The sequence below is a fragment of the Symphalangus syndactylus genome, chromosome 3 (assembly GCF_028878055.3).
Source record: "Symphalangus syndactylus isolate Jambi chromosome 3, NHGRI_mSymSyn1-v2.1_pri, whole genome shotgun sequence".
Classification (NCBI taxonomy): domain Eukaryota; kingdom Metazoa; phylum Chordata; class Mammalia; order Primates; family Hylobatidae; genus Symphalangus; species Symphalangus syndactylus.
Genome location: NC_072425.2, coordinates 31,805,095 through 31,824,545, shown reverse-complemented (window position 1 = coordinate 31,824,545; position 19,451 = coordinate 31,805,095). Strand labels below are relative to the sequence as shown.

Here is a 19,451-nt window from a genome sequence, read left to right as displayed (position 1 = left end):
CTAGCTTCAAAATTGATCTTTATACTTTACAGTTAGTGTTGTAATGCTTTTATGATTATCCTTATTTGATCCACAAAGCAGTCCTATGATCTAGTCTGGGGGTGAAGAAACTGAGATTCTAATCACCCAAGTGCCTCACACAATTATACCATTATAGTGCCTAGGTCTGAAACCCATGACTTCAACTCCCAAGCCACACACCCCAAATAAGTCTTTGGCTAGACAAGGAGTACTGTCTAAAAAGTGAGGTCACAGTCCATCTATTTTATTTTCTCCTTCCAGTATTTTGACAGCTATAATATATGAAAATAAAGTTATTTCCCCTTCCCTGACTTCTAGGGTGGGAAATTCAGTAAGATATTTAAATCACACCCATTAATTAACTTCACAAAGTACTACAGAGTAGGCTGGGTGCAGTGGCTTGTGCCTGTAATCCCAGCGCTTTGGCAGGCCGAGGCAGGTGGATCACGAGGAGTTCGAGACCAGCCTGGCCAATATGGTGAAACCTTATCTCCACTAAAAATACAAAAATTAGCTGGGGGTGGTGGCGCACACCTATAGTCCCAGCTACTCATGAGGCTGAAGAGGAAGAATTGCTTGAGCCTGGGAGGCAGAGGTTGCAGTGAGCCGAGATCACGCCACTGCACCCCAGCCTGGGTGATGGAATGAGACTTTGTCTCCCAAAAAAAAAAAAAAAAAAAAAGGAACTACAGAGTAACACTAACATTTTCAAATACCATGTTAAGAGTAAATCACATTTATGCTCACTACATGAATGTGATGGAAGAGTAATGAGACAATACTGATACGGACATGACATGCAAGAACTTATATTTCAAAAGAACTCGTCTGATTTTTTCTGTATTAACACTTTTTTTTCTGATTATAGAGTACAAGTGCATTGTAGGAAACTTAGAAAATACAGAAACACATAAATTAAAATGAAACATTTTTGTGTGTACTTCCAGTTACCTCCTTATAATAAATTCCTTAAAATGGAATTATGGGGTAAAGGAGCATAAAAAATTTAAGGTTTGGTTACATCCTGTGCAACTGTTCCTCAGGCTGGACGAGGTGGCTCACACAAGTAATCCCAGCACTTTGGGAAGCAGAGGTGGGCAGATCACTTGTGGTCAAGAGTTCGAGACCAGTCTGGCCAACATGGTGAAACCTCATCTCTACTAAAAATACAAAAAATTAGCCAGGCGTGGTGGTGGGCACCTGGAGTCCCAGGTACTTGGGAGGCTGAGGCACGAGAATTGCTTGAAACACAGGAGGCAGAGGTTGCAGTGAGCCGAGATCATGCCACTGCACTCCAGCCTGGGTGACACAGCGAGACTCCATCTCAAAAAAAATTCCCTTGAACAGAGAGGGTCTTCTGTATTGCTACTTTATTTATTTGTAAATGCCTAAAGAAAACTGTATAGGCAATCTTGCTTCTATAGCTCCCCGCTAAAAGCATAACAAACTCATAGTTGCTGTCTTCTGATTTAAATAATCAAGTTAGCCAGGTGCAGTGGCCAGGAGTTCGAGGCTGTAGTGCACTGTGATAGCACCTGTGAATAGCCACTACATTCCAGCCTGGGCAGCAAAGCAAGATTCTGTTTCTAAAATTAAGTACAATAAAAAATAAAAATAAAAAATCAAGTGTTTTCATTGGGCGGGGACTAAGGTTGTTTCTTTTTCTCCCATTAACTCAGCCACTTTAACTCTGAAGCACACTGCTGATGAAGAGATGCGCCACAGGAAATATAAAAGCATAGCCTACTAGAAATCTGGCCAGGTTATGACTTGGAGAATAAGAGAAGCACCTACAGCAAAACTGCCTGAAGTAATAGGTAATATTTAAAGCAGGGGTCGGCAAACATTTTCTGTAAAGGGCCTATAGGCTGTGGTATAATATGAAATATGTTTGGTCTTTGTCCTCGGTTCCTGACACAGTGCTCCCAAATCCCTTGTAATTTCCTGACTGATAAGAGTGGTAGGAACATCTTTTGTATAATCCAATTTTAGCCAGCATGATAAGGAAGGAGGTCTCTTTTGCTTTAACGTACACAACAAAAGTAACTTTGAAATGACCAATTGTTTTTTGTTCTGTTTCTGCTTTCTTCAGCACTTTTCTGCCTATAAAGCCAACTCCTCTGCTCAGCTCATCACAACATTCCATTTTATAGAATGAAGTGTTGCCCAATTCTAGAATGTCAAATAAAAGCCAATTGAGATCTTACAACTACATGTGTTATAACTGTATCTTTTGACAATGCTAATGAGGTGACTTATAGTGGGTCCCTAGAGGGGTGGAGCCTCAGGATGGAGCCTACAGCTAACCTGTCCAGATAAAAGAAGTGAAAAGTAGGTCTTCCTTCTCTCCAAAACACTGGACAGTGCCTAGTTAGAGTGCCGTGGGCAGAGTTTGGGGGAGCAGTGTCCATATGGGGCAGAAGGCCTTGCTTTCGAACCTCTCCATTAGTTCCCAACAAAGCACACACTATCTAGCTGCTAGGAATCAGGATCCCAGATCTTAGAGAAGCACTCACCACTGGGGGTGAGCTTAGCCAGACTGGTCAAGGATACACAACCTGGCATGTCACTTTTGGAAGGCTGCTAACCCTTCCATCTAACCTGTTAAGGCACAATCCTAGTGCCAGTTGTGATGGCTAATTTTTTTTTTTTTTCTTTTTTTTTGAGACAGAGTCTTGCTCTGTTGCCAGGCTGGAGTGCAGTGGCGTGATCTTGGCTCACTGCAACCTCCGCCTCCCAGCTTCAGGCAATTCTGCCTCAGCCTCCCGAGTAGCTGGGACTACAGGTAAGCGCCACCACGCCCAGCTAATTTTTGTACTTTTAGTAGAGACAGGGTTTCACCATGTTGACCAGAATGGTCTCGATCTCTTGACCTCGTGATCCGCTTGCCTCAGCCTCCCAAAGTGATGGCTAATATTGAGTGTCAACTTGATGGGATTGAAGTATACAAAGTATTGTTCCTGGGTGTGTCTGTAAGGGTGTTGCCAAAGGAGATTAACATCTGAGTCAGTGGACTGGGAGAGGCAGACCCACCCTCAATCTTGTCGGGCACCATCTAATCTAATTTTTTTTCAAACTTTTTAACTTCTTTGCCATTGGTTTGAATTTCCTCCTGTAGCTCGTAGTAGTTTGATCGTCTGAAGCCTTCTTCTCTCAACTCGTCAAAGTCATTCTCCATCCAGCTTTGTTCCGTTGCTGGTGAGGAACTGCGTTCCTTTGGAGGAGGAGAGGCGCTCTGCTTTTTAGAGTTTCCCGTTTTTCTGCTCTGTTTTCTCCCCATCTTTGTAGTTTTTTCTACTTTTGGTCTTTGATGATGGTGATGTACAGATGGGTTTTTGGTGTGGGTGTCCTTTCTGTTTGTTAGTTTTCCTTCTAACAGACAGGACCCTCAGCTGCAGGTCTGTTGGAGTTTGCTAGAGGTCCACTTCAGACCCTGTATGCCTGGGTGTCAGCAGCGGAGGCTGCAGAACAGTGGATTTTCGTGAACTGCAAATTCAGCTGTCTGATCGTTCCTCTGGAGGTTTTGTCTCAGAGGAGTACCCGGCCGAGTGAGGTATCAGTCTGTCCCTACTGGGGGATGCCTCCCTGTTAGGCTGCTCAGGAGTCAGGGACCCACTTTAGGAGGCAGTCTGCCTGTTCTCAGATCTCCAGCTGCGCGCTGGGAGAACCACTACTCTCTTCAAAGCTGTCAGACAGGGACATTTAAGTCTGCAGAGGTTACTGCTGACTTTTTGTTTGTCTGTGCCCTGCCCCCAGAGGTGCAGCCTACAGACGCAGGCAGGCCTCCTTGAGCTGTGGTGGGCTCCACCCAGTTCCAGCTTCCTGGCTGCTTTGTTTACTTAAGCAAGCCTGGGCAATGGCAGGCGCCCCTCCCCCAGCCTCGCTGCCGCCTTGCAGTTGGATCTCAGACTGCTGTGCTAGCAATCAGCGAGACTCCGTGGGCGTAGGACCCTCCGAGCCAGGTGCGGGACACAATCTCCTAGTGTGCCGTTTTCCAAGCACGTTGGAAAAGCACAGTATTAGGGTGGGAGTGACCCGATTTTCCAGGTGCCGTCTGTCACCCCTTTCTTTGACTAGGAAAGGGAACTCCCTGACCCCTTGCACTTCCCGAGTGAGACAATGCCTTGCCCTGCTTCGGCTTGCACACAGTGCACTGCACTGACTGTCCTGCACCCACTGTTTGGCATTCCCCAGTGAGATGAACCCGGTACCTCAGATGGAAATGCAGAAATCACCCGTCTTCTGCATTGCTCATGCTGGGAGCTGTAGACGGGAGCTATTCCTATTCGGCCATCTTGGCTCCACCCCCTGCACCATCTAATCAACTGCCAGCGTGGCTAGTATAAGGCAGGCAGAAGAAGGTGGAAGGGGCTGACTTGCTGAGTCTTCCGACTTTCATCTTCCTCCTGTGCTGGATGCTTTCTGCCCTCAAACATCAGACTCCAAGTTCTCTGGCTTTTGGACTCTTGGACTTCACTAGTGGTTGGCCAGAGGCTCTCAGGCCTGCAGCCACAGACTGAAGGCTGCACTGTCAGCTTCCCTACTTTTGAGGTTTTGAGACTCGGACTGATCCACTACTGGCTTCCTTGTTCTTCAACTTGCAGACAGCTTATCATGGGGCTTTACCTTGTGATGGTGTGAGTCAATTCTCCTCAATAAACTCCCTTTCATACATACATATATCCTATTAGCTCTGTCCCTCTAGAGAACCCTAATACACTCTTGTTTTTATTTTGTTTCGGTTTTGTTTTTTTTTGAGATGGAGTCTCGCTCTGTTGCCCAGGCTGGAGTACAGTGGCTCACTGCAACCTCTGCCTCCTGGGTTCAAGAGATCCTCCGGCCTCAGCCCCGCTAGTAGCTGGGATTACAGGCACACGCCACCACACCTGGCTAATTTTTGTATTTTTCGTAGAGATGGGGTTTTGCCATGTTGGGCAGGCTGGTCTCAAACTCCTGACCTCAGGTGATCCACCGGCCTCGGCCTCCCAAAGTGCTGGGATTACAGGCATGAGCCACCTCGCCCGGCTAATACACTCTTAACTTACCTGTTGCTGCTGTTCCCTGGCCTTTTTTAGGCTGTTTTGGGGCTGTGTACTGGAAAAATTCATTTCCGTGGCCAGCAGCTGCCTGATCCAGTCCAAAAAGTGAGGCCAATCTGGCACTGTTAGTAGAAAATGAAAAATGAAATTTTACTGATATATCCCAAACCTGGAATTACTATAAAAGCTGCTCATCTCCAACCTTGAACAAATATCTCCTTGACTACATCCCACCATTCAATACTAGAAGCACTTCAAGCTAGGAAAGCTGATTAAAAATTAAAAAAAATAAAAATAAAAATATTGGACACAGCAAAGAGTCTTTGAAATCAAGATTGTGTATGTGATTTGAACATCATCAGTTGACCCTGTTTATCCCCAGGACCTTGGTCGAGGCATTTCTTTTTTCTGGACCTCAGTTTTTCCACCTATAAATTGAAGTGATTAGTTCAGATGCTCTCTATGGTATCTTCAAACTGTAAATTCTTGCTTTTAGCAAATCACAGTTTCTAGTCACCCTTACTGATTACTCCCCCTCCTGCTTTTTACTAGTTTATTCAATTGAAATGAAGCTGTGATACAAACTTACCCATCAAACATGGTCCCTGCCATCCTTTCATCTAACAGAACCATTCTTTCATCATCCCTTGCAAGAAATCTTATCCCCCACCACTCCACTGAAACTGATCTTGCTAAAATCACTAACAATTTTTTTGTTTGTTTTGTTTTTGTTTTTGTTTAGATGGAGTTTCACTCTGTTGCCCAGGCTGGAGTGCAGTGGTGTGATCCCAGCTCACTGCAACCTCTGCTTCCCAGGTTCAAGTGATTCTCCTGCCTTAGCCTCCCAAGTAGCTGGGACTACAGGCACGTGCCACCACACCCGGCTAATTTTTGTATTTTTAGTAGAGACAGGGTTTCACCATGTTGGCCAGGCTGGTCTCGAACTCCTGACCTCCAGTGATCCACCCGCCTCGGCCTCCCAAAGTGCTGGGATTACAGGTGTGAGCCACCAGGCCCGTCCAATCACCAACAACTTCTTTGTTACTAACCCCAGTTTACCAGTCCTTATCTTATTTGACCTCATACCACCTTTTTATACTGTCAATTAATTTGTTCTTCTTCAAATTCTTCTCTTGGGGAATTCTCTCTCTTCTGCAGGGGTTGTGGAAGGAACAGGTCCAAATAAGATATCAATAAATACTAATGCAATCCCTGGCTTGTTCTGCCCCATTTCTCTGGCTTCTCTTTAACTCCTTAGGCTCTTCTTCTTCATTTGCCCAATCTTTAAATGTCCATGTCTCCAGGGCTTCATACTTTCCCTTGGTAGGGTTTCATACTGTCTCTCCACTTATTCCTTGGTATCAAATGCTATCCAAATGCTGATGATGCTCAAATCTGTATTCTCAGCCCAGAACTTGCTCTTGAGTGCCAGAAAACATAGATATCCCACAGGCAATACAAATGTAACATGTCCAAACCAGAACTCATATCCTCCAATGCCCACTGCCCCAGCAAAACCTGTTCTTCCTTTTGTGCTCCAAGACCACTGCCAGGTTCAAGGATTCTAGAGAAGGACTCAATGGTCTCAGCATATAGTGGTACTCATGGCTAAGATCTATTACAAAAGAATATACAGCAAAATCAGCAAAAGTAAAAAGTGCACGGGTCAGCTGGGCACAGTGGCTCATGCCTGTAATCCCAGCACTTTGGGAGGCTGAGACGGGAGGATCACTTGAGGTCAGGAGTTCGAGACCAGCCTGACCAACATGGTGAAACCCCATCTCTACTAAAAGTACAAAAATTAGCCGGGCGTGGTGGCATGCACCTGTAGTCCCAGCTACTCAGGAGGCTGAGGCAGGAGAATCGCTTGAACCCAGGAGGCAGAGGTTGCAGTGAGCCGAGATCGCGCCACTGCACTCCAGCCTAGGCAACAAGAGTGAAACTCTGTCTCCAAAAAAAAAAAAAAATTATCCAGTCTTGGTGGTAAATGCCTGGAGTCCTAGCTACTTGAGAGGCTGAGGCAGGAGGCTCAACTGAGCCCAGGAGTTTGAGACTACAGTGAGCTATGATCATGCCACTGCATTACAGCCTAGGTGACAGAGCAAGACCCTGTCTCCCCCGAACCAAAAAAAAAGGATTACTAGATTATCATAAATGTCATGGGAATGAGACTGGTGGCATTATAAGAAGAGGAAGAAAGATCTGAGCTAGTATATCCAGCATGCTTGCCATGTGATGCCCCGTGCCATCTCAGGACCCTGCAGAGAGTTCCTACCAACAAGAAGATCTTCACCACATACAGCCCTTCCGACCTTGAACTTCTCAGCCTCCATAACTGTAAAAAATAAATTCCTTTTCTTTATCGCACTTTAGGTATTTTGTTATAAGCAACAGAAAACAGACTAAGATATCAGCCAAGAGCCAACCTTGTAAGCAGGGCTTTTTAGGAATAATAGTCTCAGGCTTGCTGTGTTAACTCTTTAAAACAATTTTTTTTTAGAGACAGGGTCTCAATCTATCACCAGGCTAGAGTGCAGTGGGGCGTTCATGGCTCACTGCAGCTTTTGCCTCCAGGGCTCAACCAATCCTCCCACCTCAGCCTCCCAAATAGCTGAGACTACAGGCATGCACCACCACACTCTAGGGATTCTCCCACCTCAGCCTCCCAAGTAGCTGGGACTACAGGCATGCACCAAGAAACCTGGCTAATTTTTGTATTTTTTGTAGAGACAGGGTTTCACCATGTTGCCCAGGCTGCTCTGAACTCCTGGGCTCAAGTGATCCACCCACCTTGTCCTCCCAAAGTTCTGGGATTACAGGTGTGAGCCACTGCTCAGCCATGAAACGTATTTCTTAAATGGTAAGACCTGATCTGAGGTGCAGAATGGATGTTGTGTTAGCAGGCATGAAAACAACATTAATCTTATACCTCTCCATCAGAGTTTGTGAGTGACCAAGTACACTGTCAATGGGCAGTAATAATTTGAAAGAAGGCTTTTTTTCCTGAACAGTGGGTCTCAACAGTGCATTTAAAATATTCAGTAAACTATGCTATAAACAGATGTGCTGTCATCCAGGCTTTGTTCCATTTACAGAGCACAGGCAGAGTAAATTTAGCATAATGCCTAAGGGCCCTAGGATTTTTGGAATGGTAAATGAGCAATGGCTTCAACTTAAAGTCACCAGCTGCATTATCCCCTAATAAGAGTAAGCCTGTCCTTTGAAGTTTTGAAGGCAAGCATTGACTTCTCCTCTCTAGCCATGAAAGTCCTAGATCTTCTTCCAATAGAAAGCTGTTTTGTCTACATTGAAAATCTGTTGTTTGGTGTAGCCACCATCACCAGTTCTCTCTGCTAGAACTTCTAGATAACTTGCTGCAGCTTGCAATCACTTGCTGCTTCATCTGGCACTTTCATGCTATGAAGATGGTTTCTTTCCCTCAACCTCATGAACCAACCTCTGCTCACTTCCAACTTTTCTTCTGCAGCATCCTCACCTCTCTCAGCCTTCACAGAATTGAAAAGAGTTAGGGCCTTGCTCTGAATTAGGCTTTGGTTTAAGGAAATTTGTGACTGGTTTAATGTTCTATCAGATTCCCTTAAACTTTCTCCATGTCAGCAATAAGGCTGTTTTGCTTTCTCATCATTTGTGTGTTCACTGGAGTAGCACTTTTAATTTCCTTTAAGAATGTTTCCTTTGCATTCAAAATATGGCTAACTGGCACAAGAGGCCTAGCTTTTGGCCTATCTTTGTTTTACACGCCTTCCTCACAAAGCTTAATCATTTCTACCTTTTTTAAAGCAAGAGATGTGCAACTCTTCCTTTCACTTAAACACTTGAGGTCATTGTAGGGTTATTAATTGGCCTAATGCCAATATTGCTGAGTCATGGAGTATAGGTAGGCTCAAGAAGAGATTAAAAAAAAAATAGAGAACTGCCAGTCAGTGGAGCAGTCAGAACATACACAACATTTATCAATTAATTTCACTATTTTTATATGGGCATGGTTTGTGGCAACAACAATTACAATAACACCAAAGATCACACCATAACAGATATAATACCACTGAAAAAGTTTGAAATATTCAGATATATGTGTGTGTATATATATATATGTGTGTGTGTGTGAATATATATGTGTGTGTGTGTGTGTATATATATATATATATACACATATATATATATATATATTTTTTTTTTTTTTGAGATGCAGTCTCACTCTGTTGCCCAGGCTGGAGTACAGTGGCACAATCTCAGCTCACTGGTTCAAGCCTCCTGGGTTCAAGCGATTCTCATGCCTCAGCCTCCCAAATTGCTAGGATTACAGGCGTGCACCACCATGCCCTGCTAATTTCTGTATTTTTTAGTAGAAACAGGGTTTTGCTATGTTGGCCAGGCTGTTCGCAAACTCCTGGCCTCAAGTGATCCACCCGCCTCAGCCTCCCAAAATGCTGGGATTATAGGTGTGAGCCACTGCAACTGACCAAGAGAACATTTTTGAATATTAAGAGAATTACCAAAATGTGACACGGAGACACGAAGGGAGCAATTTTGCTGTTGGCAAAATGATGCCAATAGACTCGCTCAACACAGGGTTGGCCACAACCTTTATTTTGGAAAAAAAAAAAAAAAAAAAAATCTGCGTGGCACAATAAAGCAAACCGAAAAAAAAAAAAAAAAAAAAAAAGAGGTATGCCCAGGGTCTGGTATGTAACAGGCTCAATAAATGAATTCAAAGTCTAGTCTGGCTCTGAGTGCCTCTTCTCCAAAGGCATCCTTAGTTTAGGTGAAGTAAACATTGAAACTTCCCGACAAGTTATTTTGGCTTTTCAGGTTTTTTTAAAACAAGTTTTATGTATAGAGAAATATGCACTAGCATTTTACAAAATAAATTTGATATGACTTGAAACTATTACCTTCTTTTCACAAAGTAGTCTAGTGTAAGTTTAAGTTTCCTGTAAATAGGCCAGAAATGCCTACTGTAAAGGACTAAGAGGTTTAAATGAGATTGTAAATGCAATGCTTGAGTGAGAGCAGCGCTGGCCTAAAAAGACATCAACAAATGCTTACGGAATTTAGAATAGAGCAAGATTTGTCCTTTCAGGCAGGAAATTTCGGGCAAATTGCCTAAAGGAATAAGATTCTGGAAGAGTTGGGTTTCACTGTCTTTAACACAGTAAAAAATGTACAAAGCTTAGCACCTAGTTAAGATAACACAGCTTATGCACAGATTACTGATAAGAAATGAATGTCCTTGTTAACTTCAGTAAGCCATGGGTATTGGGCTTGCTGTTTTAATTTTGCAGGTATAGCCTTTTTTAAAAGGAAAGACAAGAGTGTCATAAGTGAACTGTGTTTCCATAGATGTTCTAAAGACCAGCCAACTGAAGACTAAAGTCAATCCAAAAGCCAGGTCAACCTAATTAGTTTTCAGATTAATTCCATTTTCTTTCTTTTTTTTTTTTTTTTTTGAGACAGAATTTTGCTCTTGGCGTCCAGGCTGGAGTGCAATGGCAGGATCTCGGCTTACTGCAACCTCCACCTCCAGGGTTCAAGCGATTCTCCTGTCTCAGCCTCCAGAGCACCTGAGATTACAGGCGCCCGCCACCATGCCTGGCTAATTTTTGTATTTTTAGTAGAGATGGGACTTCACCACGTTGGCCAGGCTGGTCTTGAACTCCTGACCTCAGGTGATCCGCCTGCCTCAGCCTCCCAAAGTGCTGGGATTACAGGTGTGAGCCACCACGCCCAGCCTTTTTTTTTTTTTTTTTTTTTTTTAATGAGACGGAGTCTAGCTTTGTCGCCCAGGCTAGAGTGCAGTGGCACGACCTTGGCTCACTGCAACCTCTGCCTCCCAGATTCAAGCGATTCTCCTGCCTCAGCCTCCTGAGTAGCTGGGATTATAGGCACCTGCCACCACACCCAGTTAATTTTTGTAGTTTTGTAGAGACGGGGTTTCATTGTGTTGGCCAGGCTGGTCTCGAACTCCTGACCTCATGATCCACCTGCCTTGGCCTCCCAAAGTGCCAGGATTACAAGCATGAACCACCATGCACGGCCCCATTTTCTATTAATATCTTTAATGGACTCTACATCAACTTGGGAGATAAGTTACTTGTAAATTTCTAGCAGAGCATGGTGGCTCACTCTCAGAGGCTGAGACAGGAGGACTGCTTGAGGCCAGGAGTTCAAGACTAGCCTGAGCAATATAGCAAGAACCCATCTGTACAAAAAATTAAAAATTAGCCAGGCGTGGTGGCATGCGCCTGTAGTCCCAGCTACTTGGGAGACTGAGGCAAGTGGATTGCTTGAGCCCAGGAGTTCGAAGCTGCAGTGAGCCATGACTGCACCAGTGCACTCCAGCCTGGGCAACAGAGCAAAACCCTGTCTCAAAAAAATAAATAAATAAACAAAAATAAATAATTAGATTTTTCCACTACTAAGGAACTCTCAAATGTACAAAATCTCCCTATGTTAGCAAGAATGATCTTGCTGGCTCTGGACTTGAGTCTATGTTTATAATTCATAGGAAAAGTCATGACAGAATTAGCTATATTAAAAAAAATGTTAGACAATGCATTTAGTCGCCAAGGACCTCACCTCACCTCAGTTTTATATTACTTTTCTTTCTCATCAAAAACAAAAACACATGCATTTATACTGTATCAATGTATTTTCATAAACAGAGATTCTTTTTGTTGTTAAAGTATTAATAGTTTTTTAAACAAACTGACATCAAACATCCATTTCAATAATAACAACAATAGCACACAGGCAGGTCTGGTGGAATCTGCCTACCTGATTTCAGATCCAGGCTCCATTACTTTCTAGCTGCATGATCTTGGGCAACTTACCTCTCTGAGCCTTTCCCATTTGTAAAATGGATATAATAGTTAATAGTATCTCATAGAGAGGAGTAAATACAATTTTATATATATATACATTTCTCATTTGTAAAATGGGCATAGTAGGTAAAATTATTTCATAGAGTACAAGGGAGGAATAAATACAATAATGTCTATGTATTTCTTAGAACAGTGTATGGCATTAAGTAAGCACAGAGTATGTATTTATATACTTGTGAACACATCCTATTATCTCAAAATGTGGTTCAACTCAGATACCCCTGCAAGGGTGGAAGCATGCTTGATTGACATGCAAGTTGACCTGCAACCATAAACTGGTATTAACATTAACATTAAAACTATAGAACTGGGAAAGGTCTCAAAGTTTATCTAGGTTAAACCTCATTATTGAATAGGTTGGGGTATGGAGGGACAAGGATGGAAGATAATCTGTCCAAAGTCACATTCCTAACTGGGGACAGAATCAATATTAGAATCTAGGCTTTTTCCTATCTTTTACAGAACTTAAAATGCTTTCTGACGATCAGCTAATTTATCTTTTTACCATCTTTAGACTGGTGATTTATCATTACTATGCTAATCAGATCTGCCTACACATACCTTTATAATCTAAAACAAACATATACATAATTGGCCCCTTAAAAATGTTTTGTGATTATTATTCCTGGATTGATTTTAGTCTACTACTAAAATAAAAGTTTCTTAGGGACAGAAACTGTGCCTTATTCCTATCTGGATTAGCTGAAGCCAAGTACTATTACTTCATTACTATTACTTCCCACAGCGGTGAGGAATGGGCTAAAACAAACTAAGAAACAAAAGCAAGCCTCCTGATTACTACTTCTAGATTAATAGTAAACTCTAAGGGGCCTAGAAACTCAGAAGGCAGATTATCAGATACCCCCACTTCTATTAGGCTTGAATATCCTTAATGAAATCAAGCAAGTCATGTGTTTAAATCAAGAGACTTGGAACTTAAGCAAGTCTACTTATAGTAATATATGGCTATAAAAGAGGAAGTGAAAAGCAGCTGCAGTATTCACTGTCATATGTTCTACTTCCTTAGAGAAAACCAAAAAAGGAATAGGTAAATCAGAGAATTTTGGTGAAACTTTCTGTATTCTCAGTGTTAAATTTGATTTGGTTTTCCTGATAACCATGGGGAACAAAAATAAACTATAACTTTCCTTAGTATGTCTTTTATCATAAATTAGCTGTTGTCTATGTCTAGAAGCACAGTCACATGCCTAGAATTCAAGTGTCTCAGATCCTTGAGAAGCCTGCTCAGGAAAAAAGAATAGTTGAGCCACCAAGAATTTATCTCTGGCCCGGAATCTGGAAAAGAGCACATGACCGTCATTACCTATCCCATAATTTTCAGTCAGCTTGGACTGATTGTTGCTTGAAAATTGGGAGCCCTAACATTACAGACTTCTCCCAACTACTTTCACATAGTGAAGAATGTGAACTTAAAGTGGAATAGGGAAAAAAGGAACCAAAGCACAGCTTAACTGTAAAATAAATGAGAAACGGAAAGAACTCAAAGTGGAACTAAGTGAATGCAGGCCATCTAAAGACGGGGTAGGAAGGGAACAGAGTGGTCAGAGTGAAAAGACTTAAGGATAGGTAATATACAGCTATTTGGTGTAAATCAAAAGTTCCTATTTAAGGACAAAAGAAGGCCAGTGTCATTTTATGGTCATTCATCTACTAACTCATTTGTTTATGTATTGTCTATGACTACTCTCACCCTACAAGGCAGAATTGAGTATTTGTGGTTGCAACAGAAACCACATGGCCCAACAGATCTGGAAGCAACTTAAGGGCAGGCACAGCAGTTTAAGCATTTTTGTAACCTCTTAGCATTTAGCAGAACAAGGGGCATATGTGGTGTATTTGTCATTTTTCCAGTACATTCTTCAGCACGCACAAAACTTGTTAAGCATATGTTCAAAGAAAAGCTCTGCAATGATCAGAGCTTGGTAGCTCACAAGTTTGCAGGAAGTCAAGCTGTCCACTGGTACAACACAATGGAAAAGGCTAAACTGACTACTAAAAGAGACAAAACCCTTCCTCTCTTTAAAGATTTCTATTCCAGGCTGGTATATATTAATATAATGCTCGGGGAAACTGGAGAATGACAGAAGTCTGTTACGTTGGTTTTAAGCTTTAAACTTTACAAAGTGCAATTTCGCAGCTATTATTCATTCAACAGCCACTTCCTGAGTACTCACTATGTGCTAGGTACCATGCTGGGTGCTAGACAGAAATGAACAACATAAGCAGTCCCTGTCCGGTGAGGAGTCATAATCTAATAGGTTCGGGGTACAAGAATAGAGGCAAACACACCTAGCTGTAGGACTAAGGAAGAGAAAGCAATTCATTCTGCCTGAGGCTGCAGGAGAAGGAAAAGCATCCAAAACGTGACATCCGAGCTGGGCCTTGAAGGATGCTAGAGCTGACCCACCAAGGCCTGGTTCTAAAGTGTCATCGCCTTCTCCACAGAGAAAAGAAGTCTCATATCAGCCCCAGCTGACTCCTACAAAAATTCTGAGGCAGGAAGTCTCATCAGCAATCATTCCCATTTCACCGGAGAAATTGTGACCCAGAATGCAAAAGGCAAACCCAGGGTTATCTTCCCGCCAAGAGAGATGCCGGGTCCCGAACCTCAGATCGGCAGAGTCAGCACAGTTGCAAGCTCTGCCCAGATTCTGCGGGGTGTGGAGCACCGGAATATGGCAAGGGTCTCCCCCCGGAAGTTGGGAAAAGGCCTGAGAAGAGATCGACCCCCCTCCAACAATCCGCCGGTATCTCTCAACCACGCCCTCCAGCGCATACTTCTCAGTCACTCACCCGCCGCTGGGCGAGAGGAAATCGGTGTCGTCCTCGTCCCCCGCACCGAACATTGCGTTGGCTTTCACCGGGCTGCGGGGAGGAAGCTGGGTATTCCCAGAGTCCCAGGGCCTGTCACCGCCGACGTCGTAAAATGCCGCGGCAGCGTGCTACTTTCCGGCAGGGCGAACTCCCGCACGGTCTCTGGATCGAAAGTAGACTGGGCTCTGAAGAAGGTGGGGCAAAGGCAAATGAGAGGCTCGCGCGGGCACGCGCGCCGCGTGACGTCAGGCCCCTCCAGCCCGCAGCGGGGCGGAGCTTCACAGCCCCTTGCAGGGATTGGTCGGTAATGCTAGGGGGCGGGAGGGGGCGGGAAATCCTCGGCCTCGGTGGCGGTCGTGGACACGTCGAGCCGGGTAGAAGTGGAGGGGCCGTTCGAGGAGTCGTGAGGGGGTGACGGGTTAAGATTCGGAGAGAGAGGCGCTAGTGGCTGGACTCGACCTGGGAAGGTAAGGCTTCTCCTGGCCCTTCTCTCGCACCCCTGTGCATGGGTACCGTCCTTTCCCCAGCGGGACAAGGACCCTCCTCGCCGCTCTCCTCGGCTCCGCGGAAGGAGAAAGAGCTCGGGACTGGAGGGTTAAAGACTTGGGCTTCGGCCCGGCCCCTGCAGTGGCATAAGCAGAGTGACCTTGGGCCAGGGTGCTTGGTGCCTCAGTTTCCCCCTGTATGCAACCGGCCATTTGTCCAGTGCTTCCGTGTGCCGGCTGGTCCAGAAGCTTTTAGAGCTCAGAGGCCATCGATTTCAATCTCGGCCTCCTCGTAATCTCAGAATTTACAGATAGGGAGAGGAAGGAACTAAGCACCCGGGTGACTAGTCCGAGGTCACAAAGAGTAAAGGGCAGACTGAGACTGGTTTCCTCGTCCTTTGATTCAGGACATAGTGAGCTAGTGGGTGAACAAGAACCTTACCAGCCCTTAAGCACTGTGTGCCCTTACAGAGTCACTATTGAAAGACTGTAGCATACACCTCGAGAAAAGTCCCCTTTCTAGAGTCCACCTGTATTCTCTGTATTCTACGCGGGTGAGGTGCAGAAGAGCTAGGATATTCTGGCAGTGGGTGATGGAAAGGAGGATACTTTGGAGGCAGACACATCCCCAGCCCAACCTTGGCGTGGGATTCCCTACGACAGTCCTAAATCAACATCAATTGTGGCGGACTCCTCTGCCTCCAGTTTCCACCCTATCTGTATCTTACATAAGTATTTCTTTGGTTAAGCTGGTATCATTCTCGAAACAATCCTGGGGTAGTCCTGGCTTAGACAAGGTGTGGCTAAGGAGATAGTGTCCCAGCGTAGCGTCCACAGACTCACTGGAGTTTTTGGGCTTCCCCTCACAGTCAGGTTGGTACTACAGGTGTCCCTTACGTGAATGTTTCAATCTGTCAGTATGAAATTGAAGCGAAATGATTGGTAGCTCCCTCCCAGAGAACTTTGCACCTCCTGGCAAAGATGTTAAAGCAGCGAAGGCTCACAGTTGGAATGATGCAACTGGAATCTAAGCACTAGAACCGGAACTGGAACTAGAATCTAAGGACTAGCACTAGAACTGTTGCAGTAGCTCCGTTTAGTGTGTGAACTTGGCTACCTCTTGGAGGTGTTGGGGGAATAACTGGATTAAGTACCATGGCACTTTCTAATCCCTCTCCCCAAAACTGGTCACTGTGATTGCAGCACTGAAACATCTAAATGTTTAACAGAAAGAGCTTGCTAGCCCCTGGCCTACATTATCTAAGGTATTTTTAACATGGAATGAATACTTAAAGTCACTTGCAAAGCAGTCTCACTGCAGAATCTTTCTAGGTGTTTATGAAATGTCCTTCCAGCCTTTCCTTTAAAAAAAAAAAAATGGCCAAGGGAATATTTGAACTCTTATGTTGTATTCTTGGGTGGAGCTGTTTTTATCCTGGATGTTTAAGTAGCTTTTGTAGGTACTCAGGAATCCTAAAATCAATAGCCTTTTTGGTGATTGGAACATCACGAACATGCATACTCAGATTATCACTGTAGAAACACAGCTGCTGATTCTCATTAGCAGTATGAGGAGGAGGAAGATGATGGTGAGTCTTCCCAGGCTTTGAACTGCAGGACTGGGTGCACCTAAAAAAAAAAAAAAGGAAGCCACTGTCTTCCTAAATTCGTGTATCTTCAGATTGGTAATATTGGACTAGGAATCAGGAAATCTGAGTTCCTGTCCCAGCCCTTATAACTCACTCTGAGTTTAGGCCAGGCTCCCTAAACACTGTAAAATGAGTGGATTAGACCTGTACTTCTACTGAGTAACTGCTGAGGATACTAAGGTAAGTAAGGCACAAGCTTGATCTCAAGTTTAAAGTAAGCATTTTTGTTTATTTGTTTTGCTTAAGTATACAACTTTTAGAATATTCATAAAATGTATTGTCAACCCCCTGAAGATTGGCCAGGAAGCAGCAATTTTTTTTCTCCACCCTCCACCCCCCTTACTCCCTCAGGGAAGCAGCAATTTTAATAATTCTTTTCAAATTATCAGCAATTTTGCAACAGAGATGACAGTCTTTATATACGAGTACACCCATACTAATCTGTACTGATGCATGCATTTTAAAATTAGTAGTTTAAAGTTATAACCAAGTTATATCAGGTATAATGATAAGAATATGAATTAAATGCAGATTCTAGGGGATCTATAACATTCTATTCACTCAGTCACTGAAAGCAGACTTAGGGCCATTAGTTGGTTAACTGAAGAGGTAAGTTAAAGCAGGGAATCATACAGATAATAGTTATATGCATAACATTTTAACGAACACATAAACATTCTTTTACCATTCTTTTAACATAAGGCCTCAGCCTTTTCTTGGAGTGTAGGACCCTGTTGCCTGTTTTTGTAAGTAAAGCTTTATTAGAACACAGCCTTGCTCATTTGTTTATGTATTGTCTATGACTACTCTCACCCTACAAGGCAGAATTGAGTATTTGTGGTTGCAACAGAAACCACATGGCCTGCAACATCTAAAATGTTTACTTTTGGTCCTTTATAGAAAGAGCTTGTTAGCCCCTGGCCTACATTATCTATGGTATTTTTAACATGGAATGAATACTTAAAGTCACTTGCAAAGCAGTCTCACTGCAGAATCTTTCTAGGTGTTTATGAAATGTCCTTCCAGCCTTTTCTGTTGTCTCCCACACCTAACAGCAAGTTTATGTGTTATCTGTATGCTCACTTTTCTTTTTTGGGGGATGGAGTTTCGCTCTTGTTGCCCAGGCTAGAATGGAATGGCACGATCTCGGCTCACCACAACCTCCACCTCCCGGGTTCAAACAATTCTCTTGCTTCAGCCTCCCGAGTAGCTGGGATTACAGGCATGTGCCACCATGCCCGGCTAATTTTGTATTTTTGGTAGAGATGGGATTTCTCCATGTTGGTCAGGCTGGTCTGGAACTACCAACCTCAGGTGATCTGCCCGCCTTGGCCTCCCAAAGTGCTAGGATTACAGGTGTGAGCCAACGCGCCCGGCCTTGTATGCTCACTTTTATCTAGTCTTTCCAAAGCATTCAATGTGGTTTTTTAGAAACAACTACTAGAGAGGCTATATAGTACAGTAGTTAAGTACTTGAGCTCTGGAGCCAAATTGCCTTGCCACTTATTAGTTGTATAGGCCATAGGCAAGTTACTCAGTTTCTGCCTTTGTAAAACAGGCATAATGGTAGTATCCATTTCTAGGTTTCTTGTGAATATTATAGGAATTAATTCATGTAAAGCATTTAGAACAGTGCCTGGCAGGTAGTAAGTACTCAGTGTTAATTGCTGCTGTCATTTTTCTCTTCTCATTTATACTTCATTGCTTTACATAATATTTACATACTTTCAATAATAAGCACAACTGGCATAAATTGGTTTGTGAATAAACACACTGTCACCATTGATAAGCACACTTCACAGAGGGGGAACCAGAAGTGTTGTTCCCATCACGTTGGAGAATAGCCTAGTGGTGTGATGTCAGTTAAATTGGATAAGAGAGTTCTGTGGGATAGTTTGCTAAGAGTATAAGGCAACAGTTCACAAAAGAAAGTAATGGATTAAAATTGAAAAGGAATCCAAGACCATATTTGTCAAATACCTTGAAGGTCAAGGTGACAAGTTTGTACTTAGCTCAGTATGAAGTGGAATTTTTTATTCCAAATGGCATGATTGATGTAAAAAAGTTCAAATGGCTTAGGAGTGTATGAAGTAAAAAGTTACATTTCCCTAGCTCCATTCCATGTCAGTAACCACTTCATTTTCTAATGGCCCCTAGAACATGAGGTTGTTGTGAAGGCATGGTAAACACCACTTGGGGCACTGGTATTAATCTGTTAAAATTTTCAATTCAGCTTTCCTTTGGATTATAATCTCAATTTTGAATTGAGAAAAATAAAGTTTCCGTACTGAATGTGAATAAAATGAAATGACTGTTTTGAAAGTAGATACCATACTCATAAGAGTCTTTGATTCCTAAGTCTTTCTCTACCTCTTGTTTCCAACTTGGAAGTCTTGGTAGAGAAGGACTTAGGAATCAGAGACTCGTCTCTACTGTTAATTCCTTTTTGCACCTTTCCCACCAGAAGTGCTACAAGAGAGAAAGATGATATAATTATCACTAGAAAAGCAAAGTGTT

General features: G+C 43.4%; 2 protein-coding genes across 9 annotated transcripts in view; one reads left to right on the top strand and one right to left on the bottom strand.

The window, feature by feature from the left end:
- Positions 1-14,987, bottom strand: part of FKBP15 (FKBP prolyl isomerase family member 15) — a 62,293-nt gene extending 47,306 nt beyond the window's left edge. For 2 of the 7 annotated variants that reach the window (XR_010119993.1, XM_055271376.2), the window contains exons 1-2: positions 14,780-14,975; positions 5,067-5,182 (exon numbers count right to left, since the gene is read on the bottom strand). Coding sequence is in view for 5 of the 7 variants with exons in the window: in XM_055271376.2 (XP_055127351.1) it covers positions 5,067-5,182; positions 14,780-14,832 (169 nt within the window). In the remaining 2 variants the exon portion in view is untranslated. Of the gene's footprint in view, positions 1-5,066; positions 5,183-14,779 lie in introns of all 7 variants that reach the window. The other 5 variants (XM_055271375.2, XM_055271374.2, XM_055271378.2 and 2 more) reach the window with 4 other exon arrangements.
- A 116-nt stretch (positions 14,988-15,103) lies between these two features.
- The window catches only part of SLC31A1 (solute carrier family 31 member 1), a 41,763-nt gene continuing 37,415 nt past the window's right edge, over positions 15,104-19,451 (top strand). The window contains exon 1 of one of the 2 annotated variants that reach the window (XM_055271419.2): positions 15,104-15,267. The gene's annotated coding sequence lies outside the window, so the exon portion shown is untranslated. The remainder of the gene's footprint in view (positions 15,268-19,451) is intronic. The other variant, XM_063636087.1, reaches the window with a different exon arrangement.